Raw genomic sequence first — 27,986 nt, 5'->3', positions numbered from 1 at the left:
CTATTCGAATAAAAATGGGAAATGATGTGCATAGACACCGGTGGAGTTGGCTATGGAGTGTTTGGTGGGTTGGGTCAGCCCATAGAGGGCTTGGTATATTCCAAATATGCACCCCAAAAGGCCCAGGGTGCTGATCATGATGTCCTTCGCGATGGTGACAAAGCTCATGTTTTCAGGGTAAAAAGTGGTGATCTCCAGGAGGGGCGGGATGATGAGTGCCAGGGCGCTGCTGCTCAGGGAGCCCACCAGGGCGAGGACCAGGTCCAGGCGGGGGATGACGATGGCTGAGACACCTGTGGGGGGGGGAGCAATTTAGTCATCAAATGTTCCTGCAGGAAGGGAGCGCAGAGACAAGACATTTCTTTGGAGCCTGTAATTCCAGAGGCGCCCGATGAGCCATTTTAAAGAGCAGGAAGGAGCCCACTGCAGACCTGGGCAGTGGCTCCCGCACGGCGGCTCTGGACTCCCACCTCCATTTTAACAACCAATACAGGTGCTCTCCTTTTATGTTTTATTTTATTGGGTTTCTCACATTTCGTGTTTATTGGAAAGGCCCTCCTCTGCCTGTCTATTACAACCGCACTGTAAAGGTGGGGAAACCCAGATCTCTTGAGGGAACTGAATGTGCCCACGGTCACACAGCCGAGACGAAGCCACAGAAGTGCCCAATCCGAGGCCCTTCCCACCCCCGCGCTGCCTCCCATTTACGAGAAAGAACTCCGTGCGCCATAAACACTCAGCAAATGCCTGACTCTTACCCAGGCACCAAATCTACGGTGAATTTGTACTAATCTACACAATATAAACACTGTCTAGAAGCAAGGATATAAAAAATGAGAGATGGCTCGTTGCTGTCAGAATCTTGATCCCTTGCTTTCACATCCTTAAAGGGACCTGGATAATTAAGAAGGACAGAAAACATGAAGACAGCATTAGGCCGCTCACTGGCCATCTTTCCTAGAAACATACCTCTGTCTTTGAATGAATAAATATGCAACTTATTCCGCTTTTACAGCCATCTAATTTTCTTATGAACAAATTAGGGAAAATCTGCCCTAGAAAGCACCTTTGCTAGTTTGCAGATCTTGAAGAAAATATCACCGCTTTATGAAATTGCTCCAACATATCCACTCAGAGACAGAGAGGCTCAGACTCTCGAGGCTGAGAATCCCTCTGATGGGGCGGTTCCCACCCACAGCTTTCCTCCACCAGGTGTTTCATAAATTGCTTAAGGAGGTACGGAGAAAAATCAGCGTCTTTATAAGAGGGCTCACAGTGACAGGCAGGGAAGACGGGTTCAAGGAAGTTCTAAATCAAGGTAGAGTGGAAGGGCGCCCCGGAGGAGTGAGATCCAATCATGTAAACCCATTGCTCGGAGCCCTGCCATGGTTCTCCATGCCTGATCTGCTTGGGCCCTGCAAGTTCTCTGGCTCCATGTTTTCTCATTCCCACTGCTGCTGGTTTCCCAAAGAGGCCAGGTGTAAATACCTGACTCAGGTCTGTGCAGGGCTTGCTCCCTGCTCACGGTACACGCCTCACTCCTCCATCTGCCTCCTCATCTTTTCCGTCTGAACTGAGATATCACTCCAGTGGAGAGGACTCCCTGACCTGATCAAGTAAGTTATAGGATCGTCTTACGCGTCCTTAGGGCAGCCTGTTCTTATGATGTCAACCATCAGATTGCTATCGTAAGAACAGGATACTCATTTGTTATGTGCACATCTTTATGTGCTGTGGTTGTTTTCTTGCTTGTATTTCCCACTCAACTCTAAGCCTTGGGAGGGCAGGAGTCATGTCCTCATTATTTATTCTTGTGTCCCCAGTGCCTAGCACAAGGTCAAGCACATAGTAGGTGCTCAACAAATAATTGTTGAATGAAAAAAGGGTAAGGGAGTTGATAGATGAGTAGAGGAGGAGGAAGCAGTCATAAAGTATACACCAGAAGTGGGGCATGTTACTAGCTTAGCTGTGTCTAGCGATGCCTTCCCTGGGGAGTGGCCTGAACTACTCAGTTTTTCTCTTCCGCTTACACCCTTTCTCTTAGGAAGGATCTCACAACAATATATGGACAGGTTTCTGATGTCTTGGTACAGACTGGGAACTTTGTAACACCTTAAACCAAGCAGGTGTGCTGTTTCTGCGATAGAACTCCAGTTACGGGAAGTGTAGCGTCTGACGGCACATCCTGCTGGGCTGCTCTGAGATTGACACACTTTCTTCCAACTCCAAACTGATACTGGATTCTGTAACCTTTAAGACTCGATTCATTCTCTCTCTCTGTCTCTCTCTGTCTCTGTCTCTCTCTGTCTCTGTCTCTCTCTGTCTCTCTCTCTCTCTCTCTCTCACACACACACACACACACACACACACACACACACAATAACCCCACAGGTGGTTGAGGACAAATACAGAAGTTGCCCAATCCCTGGCTTCTCCAGTCAACACATCCCTAGTTCTCTCCCTCATTCCTCATGGGGCGCCTTGTCTGATCTTTTTTTATCTGGACCTTCTTTGAGAAAGAATCCCCTAGCCCTGTTCATGACGTTTCCCCAAATACCTACTATCATGCCTAATGTAGAGTGAACGACTGGCTATGTGAATGGAGAGAAGCATGAGGGAAGGAAGGAAGGAAGGAAGGAAGGAAGGAAGGAAGGAAGGAAGGAAGGAAGGAAGGAAGGAAGGAAGGAAGGAAGGAAGAGAGGGAAAGAGAGAAAATAGTGCTCCCCCAAATATCTCTGAGACCTTTACAAACCAGCCCCTTGGGGTCTTTCCCTACAGTTAAACACAACTTTATGGTGGAGGCTGGACCCTAATTTATGACAGGAAGGGATATGGCTCAATGGAAAACACAGACTTTAGCGCTATGCAGCCTGCATTCGAATCTCAGCTCTGTCACTTCGCAGCTACGTGATCTGAGCACATTACTCACTGAGCCAGTTCCCTCGATGGTAATATTCCACTCCTAGGCCATGCTGAGTGTTAGATAACATCACTGCCACGCCAGCATATGGGGAGCATGCAGGAGTGAGAATGAATGAGTGGTACTTCTTTCTCCCATAAACCAGCCACCTTCCGTGTGTAGGCAGGAGAGGTTATTGTGGTATTTACTATGTGGTAGTTCTGTTAAGCCCATTTTTTTGGTGGAAAGTTGAGGTTCGGGAGGTAAATTATCTTGTACGAACTCATGAAGGCAAACAGCAGAGCCAAGGATAGAGGGGTAGATGCCAATGTGGCTCCCAGCTACAGCTGTGGGCAATGAGTGGCCTTTTGCCCTACTCACAGGTCAGACAGACCAAGGCTGTGCGGACGGACAGGTCTGCAAACAGTGCCCAGTTCTCTGACACCTGGGAGACGACGAAGGGGACGATGATCTCGGCTGGGACGTGGAACTGGAGGGCGTAGGTGAAGAAGATGCCAATGGAGTATATCAACTTGACCGACTGGTACAGCCTGCGGACAGACAGATGGGATGTGAACTGCAACATGGCTCCTGGGCAGGGCCACGCAGCTCTCACTGCTCAGAAGCTGGTACTTGCCACTGAGAGACAGGACTGGCTGACTTTCATAGACTCCAGCTAGACCCGGCACCGGAGCCCCCTGAGAAGCTTATTAAAAGTGCATATCCCTAGAGATTTTTTTTTTACATTTTATTTATTTTTAGAAAGACGGAAATAGAGGGAGAAGGACAGGGAGAGAAACATCATTGTGTGGTTGTCTCTCGCGTGGCCCCCACCCTGGACCCAGTCCAAAACCCAGGCATGTGCCCTGCCTGGGAATCAAACCAGCAAGCCTGTGGTTCATAGCCTGTGCTCAATCCACTGAGCCACAGCAGCCAGGACTGGAGATTCTTATTTAACGGTCTGTGGCTCAGAAATCTGTGCCTTTTCTTTTAGTTTTTTTTTTTTTTTATTTAAAAAAGGTGCACCTGCAATCCCTGGCCAGGTGGCTCAGTTGCTGGAAGCATTGTTTTGTTTGCCAAGGGTTGTGGGTTCAATTCCCAGTCAGGGCACCTACCTAGGTTGTGGGTTTGACCTCTGGTTGGGGTGTGTACAGGAAGCAACTGATCAATGTTCCTCTCTGAAATTGATGTTTCTCTCTCCCTGCCTCTCTCTCTAAAAAAAAAGTCAATAAACATAGCCTCTGGTGAGGGTTAAAAAATAATAAAATAAAAAGGTATATGTGCATAGAATAAAATTCATAACACTAAAGCCATACAGTGAAAGACCTCCCTCCCACCCTTGATTCCCGGTCTCCAGACCCTCTTTCCATAGTCAATCCTTGTAATACTTTCCTTGCAGCCATTCCAGGAATAATCCACGGGTATACAAGCTTATAGGGAATGTAGGTGCACACACACACACGCACACACACACACGCGGTAGCACCCTCTACACACTGCCCAGCTCTGCTTTTGTTCATTAACTATTTCTTGGGGGTTGCTCCTTGTCAGTACACACAGATCTGGCTCCTCTGTGTAACAGCGGCTTGGTATTACAATTGCGTGGATATACTCTAGATTTTCAAGCAGTTCCCAGTTAATGGGCATGCAGATTATTCATCATCTTTTGCCAGCAAACAATGCTGCTGAGAACATCTTTGCACATATACTCTGCGCATGCAGTGTACAATCTCAGACGTAAAAATGCTGGGTAAAAGTACTTGGGATTTAACATTGTTGTAGCTATTGACACAGGGCCCATGTCTGGTCCCAGCGTGCTGGAGGGCTCGTTTCCCACGACCACGCCAAAACAGTGTGTGGACACAGGCTACTCTCTGCCACTGGGTTTTAAAAAAATTGGCATGTCTGTTATTATGAGGGAGACATAGCATTTTTTCAAATATATAAAATGCCGTTTTTGGAGATTTGTCTGTGAACTGTGTTATCGTGGCCATTTTTTTCTGGATTGTTGGTCTTTCTCATTAGGGAGGGGTATTTGTTTGTCTCTTCTTTAAGGCTGCCCTGGACAACCTCATGACCAGCCATGTTTAGAGCAGGCGTGAAGCCCCCATGGCACCCGGGGCCCACGTTTTCCCGTGGAGGCCCCTGGAAGGAGAGTGCCTTGTGCGCAGTAGCCAGTGGTGGCCCAAATCACCCAGAATAAGAACAGCCTTTGGGGATGCTGTCTGACTTATGTGAAATGAGTCACAACTTCAAAGAAATCCCATGTTTATTATCTTTTTTTAAATAGTAATTTTTTTAGATTTTATTTATTTATTTTTAGAGAGGGGGAGGGAGAAAGAGAGGGAGAGAAACATCAGTGTGTAGTTTAGTTGCCTCTCATGCATCCCCCACTGGGGACCTGGCCTGCAACCCAGGCATGTGCCCTGACTGGGAATTGAACTGGCGATCCTTTCGTTCACAGGCCGGCACTCCATCCACTGAGCCATAATAGCCAGGGCCCATGTTTATTATCCTGTCTAGTCATTACCACAACACAGTGAGGTGGATGGTTGGTGATATTTTTCTCATTTTGCAGCTGCATGCAGCCTTTGTGGGAAATGATTGCTCTACCATCCTACTCTCCCCAAAAGACCCAGGCCATGGGGACATATAACCATGACAATAGCTGACCTTCAATGAGTGCCTACTATGTGCCAGACACTTTTCTAAGCACTTCATGTGCATTAAACCGATTAATCCTCACAATCCTCCCTGAGGTAGCGTGGAAGTCATCTGGGCTCTTCAACAAATATTTCCAGTTCCTCCAAGCATGTGGTAGAATTAAATCTCCCTTCCTCTTTGACTGATGAAGTGCTAGCAAGAGACATGTGCTTTAGCAGCTTCATGGGAGAAGGTTTGGTTCCCGTGCTCTGGGCCATGGCAACCAGTAACATTTCAGGGAGTGGCTGTTCCATCAGTCTGGGACCAGACGTGGGGACGGTGCAGCCATCCCATAATGGACAGGTAGCATGAGTGTGTGTTTAAGCATTTGTATGTATTTGGCCATTGAGATTTAGGAGTGGTTTATTACTGGAGTATAACTTAGTCTATCCCGATTGATACAACGCAGCATTAGTATTGCCTTCATTTTACAGAGGATGGAAATGAGGTTTGCAAGATTGGGAAGCTCGCCCAAGGTCATATGAAAACCAGGATGCAAATCCCATTACTCAGCTTTAGAACTTGTGCTCTTAAGCACATGGCTGTACTGACTGCTTAGTCACTGTGCACCCAGTACTGCCAAAATAATGAGAATAGCTAACACTCCACAAATGCTATGTGTCAGCCCCCCAGATGTTTCCTGGTTGAATGAGTGAATGAGTGAATGACTGAATGTAAGAACTCCAGCCCAAAGTCCAACGGGGTCATAGCCACAGCAGCAGTGTAGGTCCATTTCTGGAATCGGGGGCCCGAGCAGCAGCCTACCCACAGGACCCTCAGTTATTGCTCTAGAGCTATGCTTTTTGTTGTTATTTTTTCTGTGCCCCAGACACTCCAGATCATTCCTGTTTTAGGGCCTTTGAACTGCAGAGCCAGACAGATTCAGTTTCAAGTTTTAGCTTCTCACAAACAATATGAACTGGGAAAGTTTCTTACCTCTCCAACTATCAACTTCCTCATCTATAGGTGGAATTGATAGTAAGAATGCTAACTCATGGGGCTGTTGTGAAAGTTAAACGAGACAAAGCACAGGGCCTGGATTATTAAATTTATCTGTTATTATAATGCAAACATTAGCGGTAATACTCATTGCCCGCGATAGCTCGAGGGAATGCCAGATCCTGTTGCTAAGACTCAGAGCCCATAACTCTCCCCTCCACACCCTGCGTGGCAGGGACGTACCAGCAATTGGGCAAGTTGAGAATGATGCTGGCCTGGGTGTCGGACCCAAACTTCATGTAGCCAAGTGTTCCCAGGCAGATGAAGAGGATGATGACAAGGGACATCCCCAAGTACAGAACAAAAGAAAATTTCTGTGGGCGCTTCATCTGGTTTTTGAGAGGCAGAACCTGGCAGTGAAAGAGGCAGAAGGAAAGGGATGAGAAACCTTGTGGAGAGGCAGACATCCTCTTCCTGGTGGCTCTGGTCAGGAAGGGGCCTCTCCACGTGGCCACACCCCCTTTCATTTCCCTCCTTGCTCTCTACTGGCAGGCATGTCCCCTCCTCTATCTGGGCTGATGAGTGGATCCTCACTCAGTTTTCAAAGATTAGTGTGGGGCATGGGGCAGTTGGTGCCCTGAGAATAGGTCCTGACTTTCCCTCCCACCAAGAGGAGATCATATTCTGCACTGATCATAAATACTATCACTTGCTCATCTGGGACAATGGCTGGCTTCCTTAGAGACCACTAGGGATCGTTCATTTACATGCCACATCAATCTTACCATACCGACACCTTCAAACGTGAAGATTGCTGTACCGAAGAACAGCAGGAAGGTCTTCCAGTCTGCCATCAAGGGTAGGTTGCTGGGATCTGGAATCTCCTGAGAGGAAGGAGAAGGGCGATGGCTTTGCCACGGTGTAAAAGTTGTTGCCTGGTGGAAAGCTGGGCCATGCCTGACGCCAACGGAGCCAGTGTCAGGAGCAGCCGTCAGATAGGTAGGTCTGGGCAGCCTTCTCATCTTTTGAAAAGGTACTTATTTTTTTCATGGTAAATACACATAGTATAAAATTCACAATTTTAGTTACTTTTGAGTGTACAGTTCTGTGCCATGAAGTATATTCACATTGTTTTGAGACCAACACCATCAGCCATGTCCAAAATTCTTTCATCATCCCAAACTGCTGTATGCATTAATAACTCCCCATCACCCAGCCCCTTGGTGATGACCTCTGGTCTACTTTCTGGCCCTCCAAATTTGATTATTCCAGGTAACTCATGGAGGTGAAATTATATAGTATTTGTCTTTTTGTGATGGCTTATTGCACTTACCATAATGTCTTTAGGGTTGATCCATGTTGTAGCATAGATCAGAATTTCATTCCTTTTTAAGGCTGAATAATATTTTGGTGTATGTATTTACTACATTTGTTTATTCATTCATCAGTTGATGGGCATTTGGGTTGTTTCTGCTTTTTGGCTATTGGGAGACCTCTCATCTTTACATGGGGGGAAACCAGGGAGGAAAAAGGAATTAGCTGAGGCTACTCTCCAAATTAGTGGCACAACCCGGGTAAGAATTCCAGCCTTCTGTTTTCCCATTCCCAAATGCCTCTCCTCCATTGCTTCTGTCAGACTGTGCAGTTGTTGGGAACCACTCTGTCTGGTTTCAGAAACTGTAGCTCCTCATGACTAAGGCTGAGTAAAAGACCTTGGGACCATAAGTCATTGAAAAGACAAAGCTTATCTTCCTTGTAGGGGTGCTGCCTCTGCCCCCATTCACTTCACCCTGCTTGGCCCTGGGGCAGATGACTGGTTAGCCAAAGACAGGTAAGATTCCTCAAAAGAGGGACGACCTAAGACAGGCATGGTCACAAGGTTGTGAAGGGCCCCTCAGGGAAGGATTTGAAGGGCTATAGAAAAAGGAGGTGATGAACCCTCACCCCTTGGCTTTGACATAACCTGAGTTCTCATTCTGTCTGCAAGAAGTCTCCTAATCTCTTGGCTGCCTTACTTTTTCTGCCTGACTTAAGTCTGAAAAAAATGCCTTAAGCCTGACCAGTGGTGGAGGTGAGTATGGCCCTGTGCTGGAAAGGATGGGTTCCCTGGGGCAATCAGGCCCAAGAAAGAATGCATAAAATCCTATGAAACCTACTTTGCTAATTCCCTCAATTTAAATGATAAGGGTCCAAGCATAGAATAAGTTTGTTGCCCTTTAGCTATCTGACCCTGACTCAAAATAAGCTCTCAGAGTTCTTTGAATGTTATATATTGTTTTATCATTACTGCCTGACAATGATTGATGAGCTTTACATACATGCCCTGTATTCCTATGCAAATTAGGCCCAATAAAAGCCCATTGAGGACTTTGGGCCTTCTCCTTGGAGAAATCGACCACATTTCCTCCTTAAGCAGATCTTGTCTTGGTAGACTTATTCTCATCTGCAGCAGACAGGGGACTCTGCAGGTGAAGTTCCCCGACACAGTCTATTGACTGGTACAGCAGCTATCATGGATCTGGGGAGGAAATGATTTGCCAGGATTCCTGGGGTTGGCAGAATAATGGCTCCCCAAAGATGTGCACATCCTAATCTCTGGAACCTGTGACTATGTTATGCTACAATACAAGGGAGAATCAGTGTTCAGACTGAATTAAGGTTGCTAATCAGCTGACTTTAAAATAAGGAGGTTATTCTGTGTTATCTGGGTAGGCGCAGTGTAATCATGGGGTCTTTCAAAGTGGAAGAAGGAATCAGAACAGAGAACCAGAAAGAGATGGGAGTGTGGGAAAGCCTCGACTTGACATTGTTGACTTGGGAAATGAGCTAAGGCATGTGGGTGGGGAAGCCTCTGGAGGCTGAACAAGAAAACAGACTTCCCCCACAAATCTCCAGAAAGAAACAACCCTGCTGACAACTTGATTTTAGCCCAGTGAGACCTCCAGAACTATAAGGATAAATTTGGGGTAATTTGTTACAGCAGCAATAGTAACTAATACAACCGCAAAGACTTTCAAAGAAAGGAAATCCTAATGGTGGAATTTCAGGACCTGTGATGATAGCATAGCAGGGGCTTGGGAGGCAAACTGGCATTTCTGTTTATCAGTTTCCTTGTCTGTAAATTGAGGGTAAAGGGAGCACTTCCAAAACAGTAATATTGTGAAGACAATAGTTAATAAAGAACTCAGTGTGAAGTAAATCAAATTTCCTCATCCTCCACGTGTCCCTTGTCCACCTACCACTGTTAGAATTTTCGCTGAATATTTGATCGTGGTTTATCTCCCCAAGTATGTAAAGTTAGCCTCCGTGAGAGCAGACGCCCTGTCAGTTTTGCTTATTTCTGAGTCCCTAGCCCTTTGCACAATGGTTGGCTCACAAAAGGTATTCAGTAACTGTTGAATGACCCCTTGTTATCCAGTGTGACAAAGGTGGTGATGAGGACAACTAGCTTTTATAGCTTATGGTAAAAAGGTGTTCACAGCTATTACCATAGCAGGGGCTGCTCAGAGCAGGGGGTCCCCTTCCTTACCTTCATCTGCCTGTAATGATAACCCTCCCTGGGTGTCTCAGAAACCCTGGACACCAACCCCTGTCTGTGGCAGTTTCAGGCACAGACCTGCGTGATATATTCAAAGATCAGAGCCATGCTCCCCAGGGTGGTGATGTTGGCCAGAGTCGAGAAGACGGACAGCACCTTGAGGTTCCGGATGAACACCAGCAGGACCAGGAAGGGTAGTATGGTCAGCATGTAGACTCGGATGTCCAGGATGGGGGTCAGTGCCAGGCTCTTCCTGGGCTGGCAGGTGTTGGAGGTCACGTGGGCTTCCTCCACTATCTGACCCAGAGCATAAGAAAGGGGTGCAGTTGGGGTTGCAGATTAAACACAGGAGATGCACTTAAGTTTCAATTTCAGATCATTAACAGCAACTTTGTAGTGCAGCCTGTCCCAAATACTACATAGGACATACTCCCAGTTAAAAAAATTATTTGCTGCTTATCTTCTAATTTAACTGCATGTCATAGATTTTTATTTGCCAAATCTGGTTACCCTAACATTAGTGCCTATGACTGTGACAACCAGAAACTCTTAAAATCATAAAACCTCAAGGTCAAGGGTCCTTTTGTCATCTAGCCCAATCTCCTCTTCTCTACCATAATGGTTTTCTTTCATACCTCCAAGAACAAGAGTTGATTACACAAAAATATTTTTTTGTATTTTAGATAGCCCTAAAAGGTAGAGAGTTCTGAATATTGTGCAAAATCTATCTTCTTGAATATTCTGTCTACATTAATTGTTGTGGTTCTGGCTAGTAAGCTCCCTCTACTCTGTGAAGTCAAGAGAGAGGCTAAGATGCATTTGCAATGCCTGTTAGGGATGTAATGAGGGCAAGGTTGCGCCTTGTTTGCCTTACATTTAATTAGTCATCTTCTACAGACAACTGTGAGGCACCTAAAGTAAATGTTACTAACACTTTCTGGACTAAAAAGTCTCCAGTATTTCTGATTAGCTGTGATCACAAGCCCCCCTCTCTCCATGCTGGTTACACTTCTCAGGTATTGTTTTGGCTTCTCTATGATCTTTTTAAAAAGTGATTCCCAGGACTGAGCGCACTCCCAAGAGTAGTCTGATCAGGGTGAGAAATGCAGCCATCTCCTCCCGTGATCTGAACGCTGTGCTTTTGCCAATGCAGCCCTAACAGTAGGAGGTCTGCTTTTCTGCCACTGCCCAGAATAGGCCTCCTTACCTGCTGTAAATTGTCTGCCATAAACATAAAATAAACACTGCAGAAGCCCAGCTGGGTGATGATCAGCAAGAAGCTGACAGTGTACCTGGGAAGGAAAAGGAGAGGCAGACAGAGGCGGAAACATTATTTTTAAAAAATGCATTCATTTTTATCTTTTGAAATAATGATTTCTGTCCTTTTAAATATTTGCCCACTTTTTTATATATTGAAAATATTTGAATCCAGAGAGAAAGCTGAAACACTAGTATAATTGACATCCCTATATCCTTTAACTAGATACACCAGTTGTTAACCTTTGGCCCTAACTGCATCATGTATGTATTCTATCCGCACATGCGCACACACATTTTTTCAGGACCATTTGAAAGTCAATTTTAGCTGCAATACTTCAACTCCAAATACCTCAGCATACCTCTCTTAAGACTGATCTCTGGAAAATCAGCTTCAATATACTCAAATATGTAGTCCATAGTTTTTAAATAACCCAATTCTCTCCAAAATATCTTTTGTAGCTTTTTATTTTTAAAATTTAAAAAATATTTATTTATTTATTTTTAGAAAGAAGGGAAGAGAGGGAGAAGGAGAGGGAGAGAAACATCAATGTGTGGTTGCCTCTCACATTGTCCCCCACTGGGGACCTGACCTGTAACCCAGGAATTGAACTCTTGAACCCTTGGTTCACAGGTTGGTGCTAAATGTACTTGAGCCCCACCAGCCAGGGCTATATATTTTTTGATTCAGGATCTAATTGAGGTTTGTATATCACATTAAGGCTCTGTCTCTTCAGTCTTTTTTCATGCACGGCAGCCCTGAATATGCCTTTTTCAGTTTTTCATGACATTGTTTTTCTGGGAAGAGTCCAGGCCAACTGTCATGCAGAACGTCCACCCCTGGGGACTTGTATAACTGCTTCCTCGTGATTAGATCCAGATAAGCACTTTGGCAACTACATGTGATGTTTTGTGCTGTTTCCATCACATGGGGAGCACGCGATACCCTGTGGTCCTGCTCTGAGGGGATGGCCAGACCTCCCATGGCAAGTGCACATGTCCTTCTTGTGACCCGGGGGGAGACTTGGAGATTGGGGAGCCTTGGATACCTGGGCACAAGTATCCGTTTTTAATCATGCTACCTGGGCGCAAGTATCCTATTCCCCTCAAGGGTTTTAATGTTCGTTAATGACCCTTTGCCTCAGTCAATTATTTCATCAGCAGTTGCAAGCTGGGGGTTTTCTAGTTCTATCTGTGATTTCTTCTAAATTTATCAGCTGGCATTTAAGAAAGATATATTTTTCCCTCCTAATTTTTTTTTTTTGGTATCACAATAGACTCACATTAATTGTTCTTGAATTTGTATAACAATTTTAGCCAAACAGATAATATTGCTGGGAAGAAAGATCTCAAATGCTCCCTCACATTAATTACTTTTAAACTCACTGTATCATTGTACATCAGAATCATTATTCTTTGGGGTTTTTAAACTGCCTTCAGTTTGGGGGTGCGTTCATTTTTTAAGGAACAGAAGATGCTCCTCTATTTAGATTCTAATGTTTAGATCAGTTTTTCAAAATTGGGTTGTAGTAGCAATTGCATCAGAATCATCTGAAGTTTATGCAAAATACACAGATTCCTGGCTCTCATATCAGCTTCTTGAGTCCGAAGGTGGGTAGTGTTGTGTGAGACTTCAAAATGCAGATTTTTTTTCTCTCTTTATTAGGCAGATTTTCAAACATCTTCAAAAGCAATGACAATGATTTAATGACTCCTCGTGTCCCCATGCCAGCTTCCACAATTATTAACTATTTTTCCAATCCTCTTCCATCTATCCCCTAACCCCTGTACCACACACATGTCTATTTTGTTGGAGTATTTGTAGTAAACTACAGACCTCATGGTACTTCACCTGTAAATAATGCAGTGTACAGCCCTAATGGACAAAGACTTAAAAAATACAGCTCTCGTGTGTTTATCAACACTTACAAAATTAACAATAATTCCTTTACATTATTTAATATTTAGTCCATATTCCTATTTCTCCAGTTGTCTCAAAATGTGTATTTTACAATTGAAATCTATAGATTGCTTTTTGTTAAGTCTCTTAAGTTTTTTAAACTGCTATGTTCCCCTTGCCCCGCTTTCTTTTTACCCTTGCAACTTCTAATTTTGGGGTAGTGTGGAAGATACTGGATCACTTGTCCTGTGGCGTGGCCTGCTTTCTAGATCACGTTGACCACTTCATATTGTCAATTATTTTGTTTCTCTATCCTTGTGTTTCCTGTCAACTGATCATAGATCTAGAAGTCTGATTAGATTGGAGTTCATCATTATCTTCCTAATGAGGATACTTCTGAGGTGTGCTTGGGACTCCCTACTGCACCCCATTATAAGATGCCTCATGTCTGGCTGTCCTGAGTGTAAACACGAGATGCTCAGGTTAGTACCTGTGCTCAGGTGGTATAAGGGTGTTCTTCCTTTATGAAGTTTCCCAGTGACCTTCCCCCTGACGGTTGCTGCCTACATGACACGGGCCGTTTTTAATCAAGCTACCTGGGCACACTAAAATTGCGAATCATTGGTTTAAATATTTTCCCAACTCCTTCTCAGTTCCTGGACCCCCAGAGAAATGGAGGTCCTAGCTGTGCCACTGAAGGTTGTGTGACCCTGGGCATTTTGACTGGGTGGCCCTATCTGGGCTTCATTTTTTTTCTTCTTTTGAACAGGCATGGACAGGACGATCTCTAAGGACCCTCTTCCCTGCAAAAGTTTTACTCAGGGTGTCATCAGAAACTGATAAACCTTGGTGAGAAATGATGGGCAATTCAGCAGTCGAGATTCACCCATTGTTACAACCCCAAGAGCTCACTTGTCTGTTATCAGAGTGACTCCTAATCCGGAAATCAGGACCTGCCGAGAGTCCCCAGTGAGGAACTGCCTGCCACAGGGATTCTGGCAGATACAGTGCTCACTCACCACTGCCAGAGAGGCTCTGCTGGGAAGGCTGAAATGTCAGGTTTTCAGTTGAATCTCTGCTCCACCACCATCCTGTCTGTGTCCTTGGATGTGTTCTTTTGTCTTTGAGAGTCTTAGTCACCACCTCCCATTCCCAGGACAATACAAACTACCCTGCCTACCTAATAAGGTCCTTGAGAAAGTCAGAGGAGCAAAGACATGAAGAAGTATTTTGTACACTATAAACTGTTTACTGAAGGGAGGGAACAACCTGAATGATAACCAGTAGGAAAAGGATTAAGTAAATCCATGGCGTAGGTCCGTGCCAGGGAACATCGTGAGCCTCCAAAGGTGAGGAGGGGGATTTCTATGTCCAGACGTGGAAAGAAATTCAAAGTATATTGTTAGGTGAAAGAGCAGATCGCCAGTAACTGTTTTAATGAATGTACGAGGACATACACAATGAAAAGTGTTTTTCCATTCCCATACTCATATCCAAGTGCACCAGAGAAGAGACGTCCAGAGGACCTTGACTAACTGGGTAGCAGTGATTGCCTCTTGGATGGAGCTATGTGTTGTTTGATAGTTTGCAATAAGAAGTTTGCAATAAGACAGTCTGATTGTTTGAGTACCTTTGCATATTCATTTAGAACCTGTGCGACCAGATACAAAGGAAGGACAGGTGAGGACTGTGGTTGCCGTGGTGGTGTTTGTTGTGAATGATCGCTAACTACTGTGACACCGTGGGTACTACCTTCCCCAGGCCGCATGCGTCCTCAGCCAGGCGTTTGGGCAGGTCTCCAGGCTGTACATCATGGCCTCTCCGTAGTTCACAAATGTCTTTTGCAGTCTGCAGAAAGGACAAGACACGTCTGACTTAGAGCACTTGTGTTAAAAGTACAGTTTGCTCCCACGGTGAGCAGTCATCGTGTATTTGTGTGTGAACGTGGAGCATCCCGGGTATTTTCTGGTAACGATATTACCGACATATTTTGTAACAGGGTACTTTTAAGACTTTGAGGAGTCTGCCTTTTTTATTTTTTAATAGTAGTTTGTTTAAAAAAAACCACATTAATATTTAAGTGGATTTTTAGAAAGTAAACCCGGAAAGAGGGGATGTGAGAGGTGAGAGGCATGCACTCCTGGCTGGGCAGTGAGGCTGGGGGAGGAAGTAGGGAGGCAGGCCTCTGGGTTTCTGGGCTTACATCACTCCTTCCAGCGGCTGAGGGTGTTGGGACATTTGGGAGGCCTGTCCCCGACCAGATCCCACACAAAGGCGATACTCAGGCTCCTGCCCAGCAGCCTGTCTCTTCCCCGGGCCGCCCTTCCTCAGGGCGGGGAAGGCCCTGCGGAGGAACTGCCTACGAGGCAGTGAGAGCGCTCGGGCTGCTGAGGCCCCGACCCCCGGTGTTCACTGTAGGGGGAGGGGGGGAGGAGAAGCTCCCCAGACTTGACACAAGGCCAGGATTTGGCTCCAGACACGCTCTCCAGGGACCTGGGAGACCTTGCGTGAGTCTCCAGCCTCAGTTTTTTTTCCCCCAGGCACGGTCTGGGTCTGGGGGGAGGAGACGGTAAGACGCGGATGTGACGCTGTGTTGGGAAGGTGACATAATCCTTCTATTTTTATTATTACTCACTGTGCTTGGCGTTTCAAATATAAGGGGGGCCACACTGCATGGGACTGGCATGTATATTAGTCTGAGGATTACAAACTCAAAAGCTGTGGGGTCCAGAGCGACATCAGTGATGTGGTCGGAGGGCCCGGGTGTGAGATGATGAGAGCGGAGGCGAGCCAGGCCAACCCTCCGGGGCACTTCCTGTCCTAGAAGGGGTCACGGGGACTTGGCGCCAGCTGGGTGATAACAGAATGAAGCCCCTGATTGCCTCACTGGCAAGAAGGTGATGAAGGCTTTTTTTAAATATGAAATGTCTATGTTTTTAGACCTAGGCTCAAATAAAACAAAGCAAAAATTGTGGAAGTTCCCTAAAACATATCTGAAGGCCATAGTCAGCTCTTAGGCTATCAATCTGTAACTTCTGCATTAGGGGGGAAAAGTCACAAAAAAAATCAGGAGGTTACCATGAATGACACAGATATTAGAAGTCTACTCAGTGATATAATGGTTCCAGCAGTCATGATGGAAGAAAAGATTTGAAATTGGTTTCAGTGGAATCAGAGAGGTAAAACGGGGATAATAATAGGGGGTAAAATTGCTTATCTGTAAAATGGGGATAATAATAGTACCATAGAGGTTTACTATAGGGAGTAAATAAGAGGAGGCTTGCGAAGCTCTCACCATGTGCCTGGTACAGTGGAATTGTGCAATAAATTTAATTGTCGAATGAGTAAGTGCTCTTTTAGTGTTTTGTGAGCTGGAAAGTGCGCCACAGGTTAGGCGTGACTGATACACTCTCCAGATACACCTGTTTGGGTTGATACACTGGCTTTGTGAGCAGTTTCATTCACTATCTCTAGTTGGAGTTGGAAGGCCTTTCTGCACATCTCTGAGGACCAGTTCATGCCTCAGGGAACAGCCGAGTGCTATGGATAGGGAGCCCCCAGGCGGTGGGCTATGAGAAATGACCAAGCACCCGTGAACTGATAGTTTACAAATATGAAACTCAAGCATTGTTCGTTTTCACTACCTTTGTCTTTTCTTTGCATTGAAGTTTCAAAAATATAAACACTGAGTATCAGATGCATGCTTTATTAAGGACGGAAGTCATTGTGAACTAGGCGTTTCATTGCTATTTTTTTTTTTTTTACTTTTACTAAATTGTCCCCTGAAAGGTTTATCTGGAACAAAAGAAATTAGCCTTACGAGATGTGTGTGTTGGAGGTGGGAGAGGCTGAGTGGAGAGAGTAAGAGGAAGGGAAAATCCCTAAGTTTCTCGCATGTACACGGCGGTTTATAGAGCATGTTTGAATTTTTTTATCAGTTTGATCTTTCTAGGTTCAGAGATGCAGGAACCTGACAGTGTTGTCCAGCTAGTTAGCAGCAGAGTTGGGCCTGAACCTCGGAGTTCCCAGGTGAGGTGCTTTATCACCGCCTCTGTAGAATCTAGAAGAGCAGGGGTGGCGGCCTGAAGGGATGGCCAGGTAATTGGGTCACTCATCAAAGGAAACTCAACACACCTTCAGACAGGGCTTGGCACTGGGGTGAGAGAGAAGCAAGGCTCTCACCTCTGACTGAGGTGATGCGCGCAGTTCAGGAGGATGACCATGCAGTGTACAGTGAGGACCCCGATGGTCAGCAGGCCGATAGGACCAACCTGGAGGGCAGAGGAAGGGTGGAGGATGGTTAGCCACAAACTGATTGCTCCTGCGCCTGGCCCTCGCCCAGTCTGGAAGCTGGGACCCGTCTCAGAATGAAGCAGCCTTTGGGATGAGAGCCCCTGCCTGAATGTCCCTGTGTGTCTGTAACCCAGTGCAGGTCTGTCTGCCCACTGCTGCGAAAGCCAACACTTGAGAGGCAGGTGCTGATGTGAAGGAAAGTGGCTTATTCAGATACTGGCCACCTGGGATAAGGGGGACTCATGTCATAAAGCCCATCTCCTGGGAAGATGGGGGACTCAAGTCTCAAAGCTTATCTTCCCATCTCAGCAGAGGCAGAGGTTTTTATGAGGAGGGAGGGGGAATAGAACGAAGAGATCAAGGAAGGGGTTGAATAGTTCTCTGAGTGCAGGTGAGCACAGTCTATTCCAATAAGGCAAGCGATGGTCCTGTGTGCGTCACCCTGGTTTAGCCATCCAGGCTTCATGTCATCCTGACGCCATGGATGATGGTCAGCAAATGTCTCCGAGATGGGATGCTTGAAGATCGAAGGCTATCTTTTGAAACTAGTTCCTAGGATTTTTATACAAACATGCTGTTCGTGGACAAGTTACATATTAGTCAGAGTCAGCACTTTCAGAAACAATGTCAAAAGAATGATGAGGGTGGGTTACAATATCCCACTGTTACATCTGCAGATGCTCCAGCTTAAATGCCCTTCTTAGCATCACTGCAAAGTGATTGTCCAACCTCTGCTAGGATGCTTCCAGTGACAGAGCACTCACTACCTCCCCAGTCTTAGGAACTTTTTTTCCCCCAGCACCAGGATGTCAACAGAGGACTGATGACATTTTGGGCCAGGCGATTCTTTGTTGTAGAGGCTGTTCCGTGTGCTTCAGGATGTTTAGCAGCCTCCCGTGGCCTTTACTCCCCAGGTGTTGGTGGCATGCCACCCCCGACACAAGTTGTGACAAACAGGAGTATCTGACATCGTCATTGTCTTTGTGCGGGGTGAAAAATCGTTCTCAGTTGAGAATCACTGCTCTAGTGCGTCTAACTTGTCAATTATTTTTGTCAATTATTAGTCAATTTATTTTTTGATAAAAATTGTATATGTTTAAGGTGTACAACATAGTGATTTGATATACATATACATAATGAAGTAATTACAAATGAACATATCTTCTCATATAGTTTCCATTTTTTTGTATGTGGGAAGAGATTCAAAAGCAGGACTCATTATTAATCGTAATCTCCCAGACGTGATCAGTTGGCATAGAGTAAAGAGGGTCTCTCTCACCTCCTTTGTTCTGGACACTCATGCCTTTATAGACATGACCCGAGATAATACTATCTCTCATAAGGAAACAGATGAGAGATCAAGAGTGTCACTGGGTTTCACTAGACGTAGCCTCCATACGGCAGAGACCTGGTCTCATTTACTTCCACATTCCCAGGACCTCAGCACACACACAACAGGTGCTCAATATGACTCCTCCAGGGAGTCGCGGTCAGAGGTCCTGGCAGGAGGCGGGGTTAGAGAAGTCATCTAACGACTCCTAGGAAGCACAAATCAAAGGAAAGAAGAGCCGGCCGAAGCAGCAACTACCACACTGGCAAAGACAGCCTGGCTGAAGGCCACGCGGCAGGAAGTCCTAGAACCCTGAGAATTCCAGAGGGGAGAGCCCCGTCTCTGGGTGAGAGCTACCACAGATTGGAAGCCACGACAGGAGCCAAGGTCTCCATATGCCTCCTTTAGGCACAGGGACCACTTACTGGCCTGGAGACAAGGAGAAACTCACTTTGGTCAAATGGAAGTCATCTGTTTGGCCTCAGTTCGATTCGGCAGACGTGTATGGGGATGCCCGTGTGCTGCTAGCGTCTCCAGTAGGGGCTGTCGGGAGGTGTTCAGATAACTCTGAGCTCCTGCCCTCAGAGCTTTCAGGTAAGCAAAGAAGATAGGAATATTAAAAAAGAAGTGTGTCTCATCTTTGTAAGTGCTGTAAGAATTCCAGGTGAGGTACATGTAAGTTCCAGAAAATCAGAGGGTGAAGGCGCCATTCATGGTAGTAGGAAACATTCAGGTTTTATAGAGGAGGGAGAAGAGAATGGCAAGAAAAGACAGGTGGGTGGCCGGGAGTGTGGGGCTGGAGGAGATGCCATCCTCATCCTCCAAGCCACTTTCTCAGCATCAGTCAAATGGGCTGAAATAGAAGCCACACATTCCACACAGCCGCAGGGACCAAGCTGCTAATGGAAAGGAGTGAACTGGGCTGGATGTGATCTTGGGGAGTTGCGGGGTGGGGGGCACTCTAGCAAAGTGGATTATGTGTCTGTCTGGGAGGGCGGTGGGCCTTTAAGAATGATGGAGGGGTGGTGGGAGAATTGAACGGAGGTGGTCAGAAGGTGCAGACTTCCAGCTCTGAGGTAAATAGGTCCTGGGAAGTAATGTACAGCATGAAGTTAACACTGCGTGTGGTATGTTTGAGAGCTGCAAAGTAGATCCTAAAAGTTCTCATCTTAAGGGAAAAAGGTTTGTGTAACTGTATGAGGATGGATGTTAGCTCAATTTATTGATTGTGCTAATCATTTTGCAATATCTGTAAGTCAAGTCATTATGTGGTATGCGTTCGACTTATATAGAGCTGCATGCCAATTTCATCTCAATAAAACTGGGGAAAGAGGAATGTTTCATCTCTTCCAGGCACATTCTACTTGGCTCCAGGTTGGCTCCTGAGGATTGATGCCTGCAAACACCTTTGCTGTTACAGAGGGTACCCCCAAATTGTCCATTGATAAACAGTGCAAAGGCCTTGGGGACCCACCACTCCATTCCCCCAACTGGGTAAAACTAGTTCTCACCACCACATCCCTCTTACCAATATGCCTGCATTTTTCATGGCCAGGGGAAGCCCCAGGAGCCCCGTGCCAATGTTGCATTTCCATAAATGGATCAAGGTTTGCATCATCCTGTGTGGGGAGAGCAGGAGACAAGAGGGCGTGTTAGTGGAGGGGGAGGGCGGACCGCAAAGTTCAGCCTCCTTCCTGCAGCTCCAGCACCTTCTGCTGGGAGGAGTGACCAAACCTGATGAAGTGCACTCTGGTTTAATGCTCAGGTCCCGGGATCTGTCCTGGAGCATTGGACCCAGGGCTGGTGCTAGTTCAGCTAGCTCGGCGAATGTTCCACATGCACTAAGCTTTAAAGAAACAGTTGCTAACAATTGCTACCATCTGGAGAACTCCCTAGTACCAATTCGTTCATTAACTCATCCAACAGTTTCATTCATGGTTTATTCACTCAAATTATATTTATTGAGACCTACTAGGAGAGGCATTTAGATAGACAGTGAAGAAAGTCAATTTTCTCAATTTATAGAGTATTATTGGTGCCAAGTCGTTGATTAATTCACTCCCTAGAAAAAACAATCTCCCACTACATATGGAGTATTTACTGGTTCTTGTTCCATTTACTGGTACTTTCATCTACTTACTCAACCAATATTCATTGCAAACTTATTCCATGCTATGTGTTGGATAAAATTTAAAAACATTGCTACAGTACACGCAGAGTGCTTACTTTGTGCCCGGCAGGGGGGCTCGGTGCCAAGGTTCTGAGTATACCCACCTGGGCTGGCAGCTCTGATCCACTGGGGAGAGGGAAGGTGGGGACAGGATGATAAGAGGAGAATCAAAAAGGACCTGAAGTGAAGAGCTGGGTGCAAAGGCACTGAACCCAGAGGTGAGAAGCACTGGATTCCAAGGCCTAGCTCTGCCATTAACCTACTGTGTTTGGTCACTACTTTGGGAAGGCCCTTAACTGCTGACAGCTTCTGTTTCTTCATCTGCTGAAAGAAAAAGCCAAAATAATTCTTGCCCTGCCTACCTCCCGGCGTCGTGGTATGAATCAGAAGGAGTAATGAAATGATGACTTGGAACCGTGAACTGCTTCTCAGATGTGAGGCATCGTTGTTGCCATCGTCGTTAGCATCATCATTATCATTATCATTATCACCATCATCACCATCACCATTTTCATTGCATCATCATTACGCCCACCTTTGGTTTAGCCTTGTGGTGCTCACCTGTTAGAAAGGGCCTCTGTGAAGAGGAAGCAGAGCTGTGCTGATGGCCAAAAGGTGAGCAAGGGCTGGTTTAAGCAAACAGAGGTGCCCCTTCCCCCTCAAGGAACTACAGAGCCCCTCTGGGCAGTCTTTGGACTGTCTGGAGGCAGCCGGGAAGGTGGACATAAACTGACCAAGGTCACACGACAAGTCCTGCAGAGATGTCTCTGTCCTGCTGTGGAGTGTTTCACATTCCAATGCCTGCCTGGGAGAGGGTGGGGTCCTGAGGGCAAGGTGGGCCCCTGAGACTTCTCTGTTAGCTCGGTCTACATACCTAAGCATGAGGGTACCCGTGGTCCCTTCACTTCTAAGAAATAATGTTTTTTTTCTTGATAACTGGAATCATTGGAAAATACATCAAAGCTAAATTCTTAAAAAGTTTTGTCAATTCTTTGATGTCAATTTTACTGAAAGACATGCTCTTTCTTCCTTCTTCCTGCCTTCTCCCCTCCTTTCTGACGGCAGGGTGTGATCCTGCTTGAGTCGGATTTCTTGGAAAAGGCAACACGTGGTTTTGGAGAAACCATTGAACTTGGCCAACAGCATCATAGATCAGGGCCTTAGCAAGTGAAACACATGTGAGGAACTCCTGGGAAATTTACAAATTTTAATATTTATATTTTTTCCTTGAAAAACATCACATTGCTATTATAAAAGGAAATTCAAAATTTCACCAAATAGGAATAATCACCTTTAACATTTTGATTAACATTCTTCTGGGATCCCGATTTACTTTTAAATGCACATGATTTTACACAAGGAGAATTATGGTAATAGTGTATCCTAAACTAATTTTCTTTATGAATAGTATGTCCCATACATTCTTCCATAACCATAGATTTTCTTCATCACTCGTAATGGCTGTGTTATATTCTACTGGATGTGGGTACCATACTTTATTTAAATAATCTGTTGTTGTGCCTGAATTTTATAATCAGTACTTCAAATAGATCATCATACATACCTATGTTATCTCATCAGGAAAAATTCCTAGAAGTGGTATTATTTTGCTCAAATAAGGATCAATTATTTTGATCTGATTCTCAAGGTCCCACCTTTCATCCCTTCATCTCCTATTCGGTGGGGATATATTTGTATTTAATTATACTAAAAAAACCCCCTAAGTAACACAGCATGAAATTCAAAAGACAAAAATAAGAACCAAAAACTCTTATATAGTGAATACAAATCTCTCAGTCTCTCAATTCTCTTCCCAGAAGGGGTGACTATTGCCAGTTTGTGTGTGTGTGTGTGTGTGTGTGTGTAGTTTCAAAGGAAACACATGCCAAAAAGTATTTGTATGTTTTATATAAATATACATTAAGATTTGCAATACATTACAGCATTGCCCTCTAAAAGGTATCAATTTCATTTTTTCCCAAAGGGATGGGAGAAGGGGCATTTCTTGGCACCCATGTCAACTCTGGCTATTGTGATTTGCAATCTCATGGTGCCTGTGGCTAATACCTGATTATTAGGTAACAGTCTGGTTGGCAATAAAGTCCTAAGCAAATGTCCCACATTTCCGAATCTATAGCAGTAGTAGTAGGGACATGGGGCTAAGAGACGACCTTTTGTTTCCTGGATGGGTTTGTTGTTGGGACGGAGGGAGGAAGGGAGAGAGAGACAGAGAGGAAGAGAAGGATAGCAAACGTAGGAAGCAGCCTGAAACTGGGGCACGAGGAGCGGCCAGCCTAAGATACAACACTGTGCCTGGAGTCAGGAAGCTCTCACTGGGGTTGGCTATTCTATCTGGGTTCTTTGCAAAAGCTGGACAACAGGGGTAACACCCAGAGCCACACGGATCAAACTTCTCTGATTCTGAAGGTCCCGCCTTTCATCCCTGCATCTCCTATTCAGTGGGGATAAGTGTGTAAAGAGAAGTAGGGAGACGTGGCCCAGAGTTGTTAGGGCCACAGTGCTTGACCTCAGATCCGGAAGGGCAGTGTAGTCACTTACGACAATCTATTGGCTTCCTCAGCAGGATAGACATCCTCTGAACTGGTGTCACTGCTACCCTTGGAGACGAACTTGGACCCGTCATCCAGGGAGCTGGACTCACTACTGTCGTCCCTTCCAAGCAATGACGTCTTCGACATAGTGCGTCAGTGGCAGTGGCTCAGGGTGAAGGCCTGTAGCAGCCTCGAGCCAGCCTTCCATGGGCTTTTCTCCAGAGAAACTGGCACTGGAGAGCAGGGGAAGCTGGTGCTGACTGTGCCTCACCTGGCTTTTGGGGGACTTACGAATGTCTCATCTCAATGTCCCTTGCATTTGATTGGCCACATGTCAGGACTTGCCTGGACTTTCAGCCCCTCCCAGTTCAGCCCTTAGTGCTACAGGACAAAGTGAACCGTGTGACTGGAAGGAAGAAGGTACCATTGGACTGGAGGTCCTGGTGCCTGGATGTGGGCCAGGCTCAGTGCTCTGCCACCTCTGGCAAGGAGGAAACCAGAGCTACCTCACAATGGAGGCTGCCCAGCCAATAAGGTGCTGCAGAATCCCAGGATGCAGGGTGGCCCAACAGAGGGTGATCAGGCTGCCCCTTCTGGGGGTGGGGGTGAAGCTTGGCTTTTAATGCCCGGTTTATATGCCACTTGCTGAGAATGTCTGTGCAGGAGGAGTGTATGGCTGCCTCCTATTTGAAAGGGAGTGCGAGTAAGCTTAGAAAAAGTTATTTATTCAACAAATATTTATTGAGCAGCTAGTATGCAGCGGTATAAAAGTAGGTTTATGTTATGAGTATGTGAAAATTTATTCTTGTATTATTTATTATTGTATTTGTGATTATTATTAACCTACTTTTTCCCACCCCTGCATTCTAGGCACTGTTCTCCATACTGGGAGCATACCCTGTGTATGTTTTGGGTAAGAAACTTAAAAGCAGGGGCAGGAGTAAGTGCAAAGGTCCTGAGGCAGGAGCGCGCCTGGGGTATTTCAGGAGTGATAAGGTCAAGTGGCTGGCTCAGTGTGCATTGGACAGGGGAGCTGAGCAGAGGGGCCCATGTCTGGTTTTCCCAGGATTATGTTTGTTGCCCTGGCACAATTAATAATTAGTAATCATTAACACTGCCTCTTTTCATGATCAAAAGTACCCTGGCTTGAAGGATAATTACATGATCACACCAGAGATGCTGTTCTTGTGAGTGGAAGAAAGAAAAAATGGATGGAATGGAGTGGGCAGGAACTTGCAGGCCACTGGAATTCCTTTGGTCTTTACTGAGGGTTTTGAGTGGAGAAGCGACATGTCTTGGATTTTAATAGGGTCTCTGTGGCCATTTTGTTGGTGGCAGATTGAAGGTGGGTGAGATGGAAGCAGCAGGAGGCTGTTACAATAAGCTGGGAGGTGACTACAATGCCCCAGGTCAGCAGTGGGTAACACCAGGGTGGCAGCTACAGGGGTGGCGATACGTGACTGAAGCTTGCATATGTGTAAAGCAAAAGCCAAGAGGATGTGCTGATGGACTTGGTGTGAGGTGTAGAGGAAAGACAGGTCAGAAGTGACTCCAGGGTTTTTGGTGTAACAGAATGGATGGGACTGGCAGGAACAAAGTCTGGTCTCAAAGATGCCTTTGCAAAGCCAAGCCAGGCACACTGTCCTTTGACCATAGGTTTTATTTGTGGTGGTCTGGACAGGTCACTTATGAAGATTATGGCGGGGGGACAAAAGTGCTCCCAATGTCAACCCTTGGTAATGCTCCCTAACCAACTCTGTGAGCCTCTTCCATCTCCTGAATATCAGATGAGAGCTTTCCCTTCTCTGATGCCCTAACGCCTTTCCTCAAGTTGAAAATCATTTCTCCTCCCTAATGCATTTATTCATTGCTTTACTACTCAGCAGTGATACCTGCTCTGTGTTAGGCAGGCACTGCAGACTCAGCAATGGACGCTTTCAAGGAGTCTGCACTTTAGTAGGAGGTAGGAAGATGGCGATAAACAAGAAACAATAAGACGGTGATAGATCATAATCAATGCCATGCTCATCTCAAAACAAAATAATCACAAAACTACGAAAGTGAGCATCGCCGTCATCCAGAGAGAACAGCTGTGGACATTTTAATAGGCTTCATTCACACACGTGTTCCACCACAGACCTGATGAGTGATACAGCTTTTTAAAAAATTCCGAGGCCCTGGCCGGATTGCTCAGCTGGTTTGAGCATTGTCCTGATACATGAAGTTGTGGGTTCAATCCCCAGTCAGGGCATTGAATACAAGAATCAACCAATGAATGCATAAATAAGTGGATCAACAAATCGATGCTTCTTTCTCTCTCTCTAAATCAATAAATAAAAAGCCACTTTTTTTTTTATTACAACTACATTGTTTTGTTCTTCCTGTGTTGTATTTCCCCCCCTCTGATCACCACCATTCAGGGGCCTTTCTTGGACTCTGCAGTGTAGGGAGGAGGGAGCGTCGGTGCCCAAATGTCTGAGTCCTGGACCATCTGTCATTACATGGTCAATGGTCAATAACAGTTGTGGTAAATAACACAAAACTTACCATCTTAACCATTTTTTAAAAAATTTATTTATTTATCTCTAGAGAGGAAGGAAAGGAGAGAAGGAGAGAAATATCAATGTGTGGTTGCCTTTCGTGAGTCCCCTGCTGGGGACTGGCCTGCAACCCAGGCATGTGCCCTGACTGGGAATTGAACCGTGATTGTGTGGTTCGCAGGCCCGCGCTCAATTCACTGAGCTACACCAGCCAGGGCCCATCTTAACCATTTTTGAGTGTGCCATTCAGTAGTATTAACACATCCACCATTGCCCTGGACAGGTGGCTCAGTTGCTTGGAGGCTTGGAGCGCTGTCCCGTACAACAAAAGGTTGCGGGTTCGATCCCCGGTTGGGGCACGTGTGGGAGGCGATGGATCAATGTTTCTCACATCGCTGTTTCTCTGTCTCCCTCTCTCTCTAAAATCAATAAATATATCCTTGTGAGGATTTGTAAAAAGCCTCAATGTGCTGCGAGGTTCTAGTTGCTGTGATTTTTGTTTAAGGTCCTTGCTTTTTTACATTTGGCCATAGTTTTGGGGTGCGCTTTGTTAGATTTGGTATCAGAATCAGGGCACCTATGTATGAAAAGTGCAGATGACTCACTCCTGTCTGTGTCTGCGAAGAACTTAAATGGCATCAGGCAACGGCACTGATGGCTTTGCTCCCGGCTCCCCATGCCGTCTCCGAACCCCACGTCCACTTACCGATTCCTTAGTCATAAAGGGAGGTTATTGGGTTTCTAATGTTACACATGTGTAACCCACTGGACACCATTTTCCTGTCCCCCCCCCACTTTGACCCCCACCATTCGAAGGTCTTCCGTGGCTGTGCGATGGAGGGAGGAGGGTTGGCGCACAGGTCATCTCCTGTTTGATGGTCAGCATGTTACTTAATATCTCTGAGCCTGTCTCCCTGTCTGAAAGTGGGGAGTTCACAGAAATGTCGTCAGGAACGAACGAGGTAATCCTACAAAAAACAGTAAGTGTTCAATGAGGGAAGGAAGGGTTTTCTAAGATCCTTGACTTAATAGCAAGCTCCAAAAGATAAAGAATCAGTAAGTTAAATGGAGGAGGGCAGTATTTGTGTAAAACCCAGAACCAGATAATTAAACATTAAGATCCTCCAGGCTGCTGTAGCTCAGTGGATTGAGCACCAGCCAGAACCAAAGGGTTGCTGGTTTCATTCCCAGTCAGGGCACATGCCTGGGTTGCAGGCCAGGTCCCCAGTAGGGGACACGTGAGAAGCAACCACACATTGATGTTTCTCTCCCTCTCTTGCTCACTCTTTCTTTCTCCCTTCCTCTCTCTAAAAATAAATAAAATCTTTAAAAAAATTTAATATCCTTAACAGTCACAGTTCTAACGGTTGGCAGTCTTTCGTGTTGCTGGCAGTTACTAATGAGTCTCCCTAGCTTGCTTTTATGGGTTACAACAGTATTGATAAACTTATTTTTTTCTTTCCAAGATTTTAGTTTATCTAGATTGGTTCAATAATAAGATTAACTTGGTAATTTTGTGCAGCAGGGTTTTGTCCTTGGAGAATGAGGAATGAGCGTGACCACTTTTTAGTAACAGAGACCATGTTGAACTTAGCAAAAATGAATGGGATGCCAGTGGAGCAGGGTGAGAGAGACAGACTCAGGGAGGACGATGGCTTTGCCAAGGCTCTGACTGATCGGCGGAAGTTTTTTGGGTCTGCTGATGAAACAGAAAAGTGGGAGGGGGGGTGGGAGTGATAAGCCACCATCTGGCTAGGTGGGCTGTGGACCACTGCACAGGCTGAGTGTCCCCTCTCCTGGTAGGTACTCTACAGACCATGGGATCTGGGCATGGTCAGGCAGTCCATCTCCTACCTGAGCACCCC

The 27,986-nt window shown here is 45.8% G+C and overlaps 1 protein-coding gene across 1 annotated transcript; it reads right to left on the bottom strand.

Annotated features, from left to right (window-relative positions):
- On the bottom strand, positions 1-23,728 carry SLC36A3 (solute carrier family 36 member 3). The gene is made up of 10 exons (XM_037156935.2): positions 23,589-23,728; positions 20,388-20,478; positions 17,419-17,507; positions 14,989-15,084; positions 11,287-11,371; positions 10,158-10,376; positions 7,327-7,425; positions 6,785-6,951; positions 3,281-3,450; positions 1-293 (listed from the first exon to the last, which is right to left on the bottom strand). Exons 1-10 carry the CDS (start codon positions 23,726-23,728, stop codon positions 1-3), a joined length of 1,449 nt encoding a protein of 482 aa, XP_037012830.2.
- Positions 23,729-27,986: the final 4,258 nt, after the last annotated feature.

The sequence above is a fragment of the Artibeus jamaicensis genome, unplaced genomic scaffold, assembly GCF_021234435.1.
Source record: "Artibeus jamaicensis isolate MK-2021 breed Jamaican fruit bat unplaced genomic scaffold, CSHL_Jam_final contig_432, whole genome shotgun sequence".
Lineage (NCBI taxonomy): Eukaryota > Metazoa > Chordata > Mammalia > Chiroptera > Phyllostomidae > Artibeus > Artibeus jamaicensis.
Note: the sequence above shows the minus strand (reverse complement) of the source record. Positions and strands in the feature narration are given on the sequence as shown.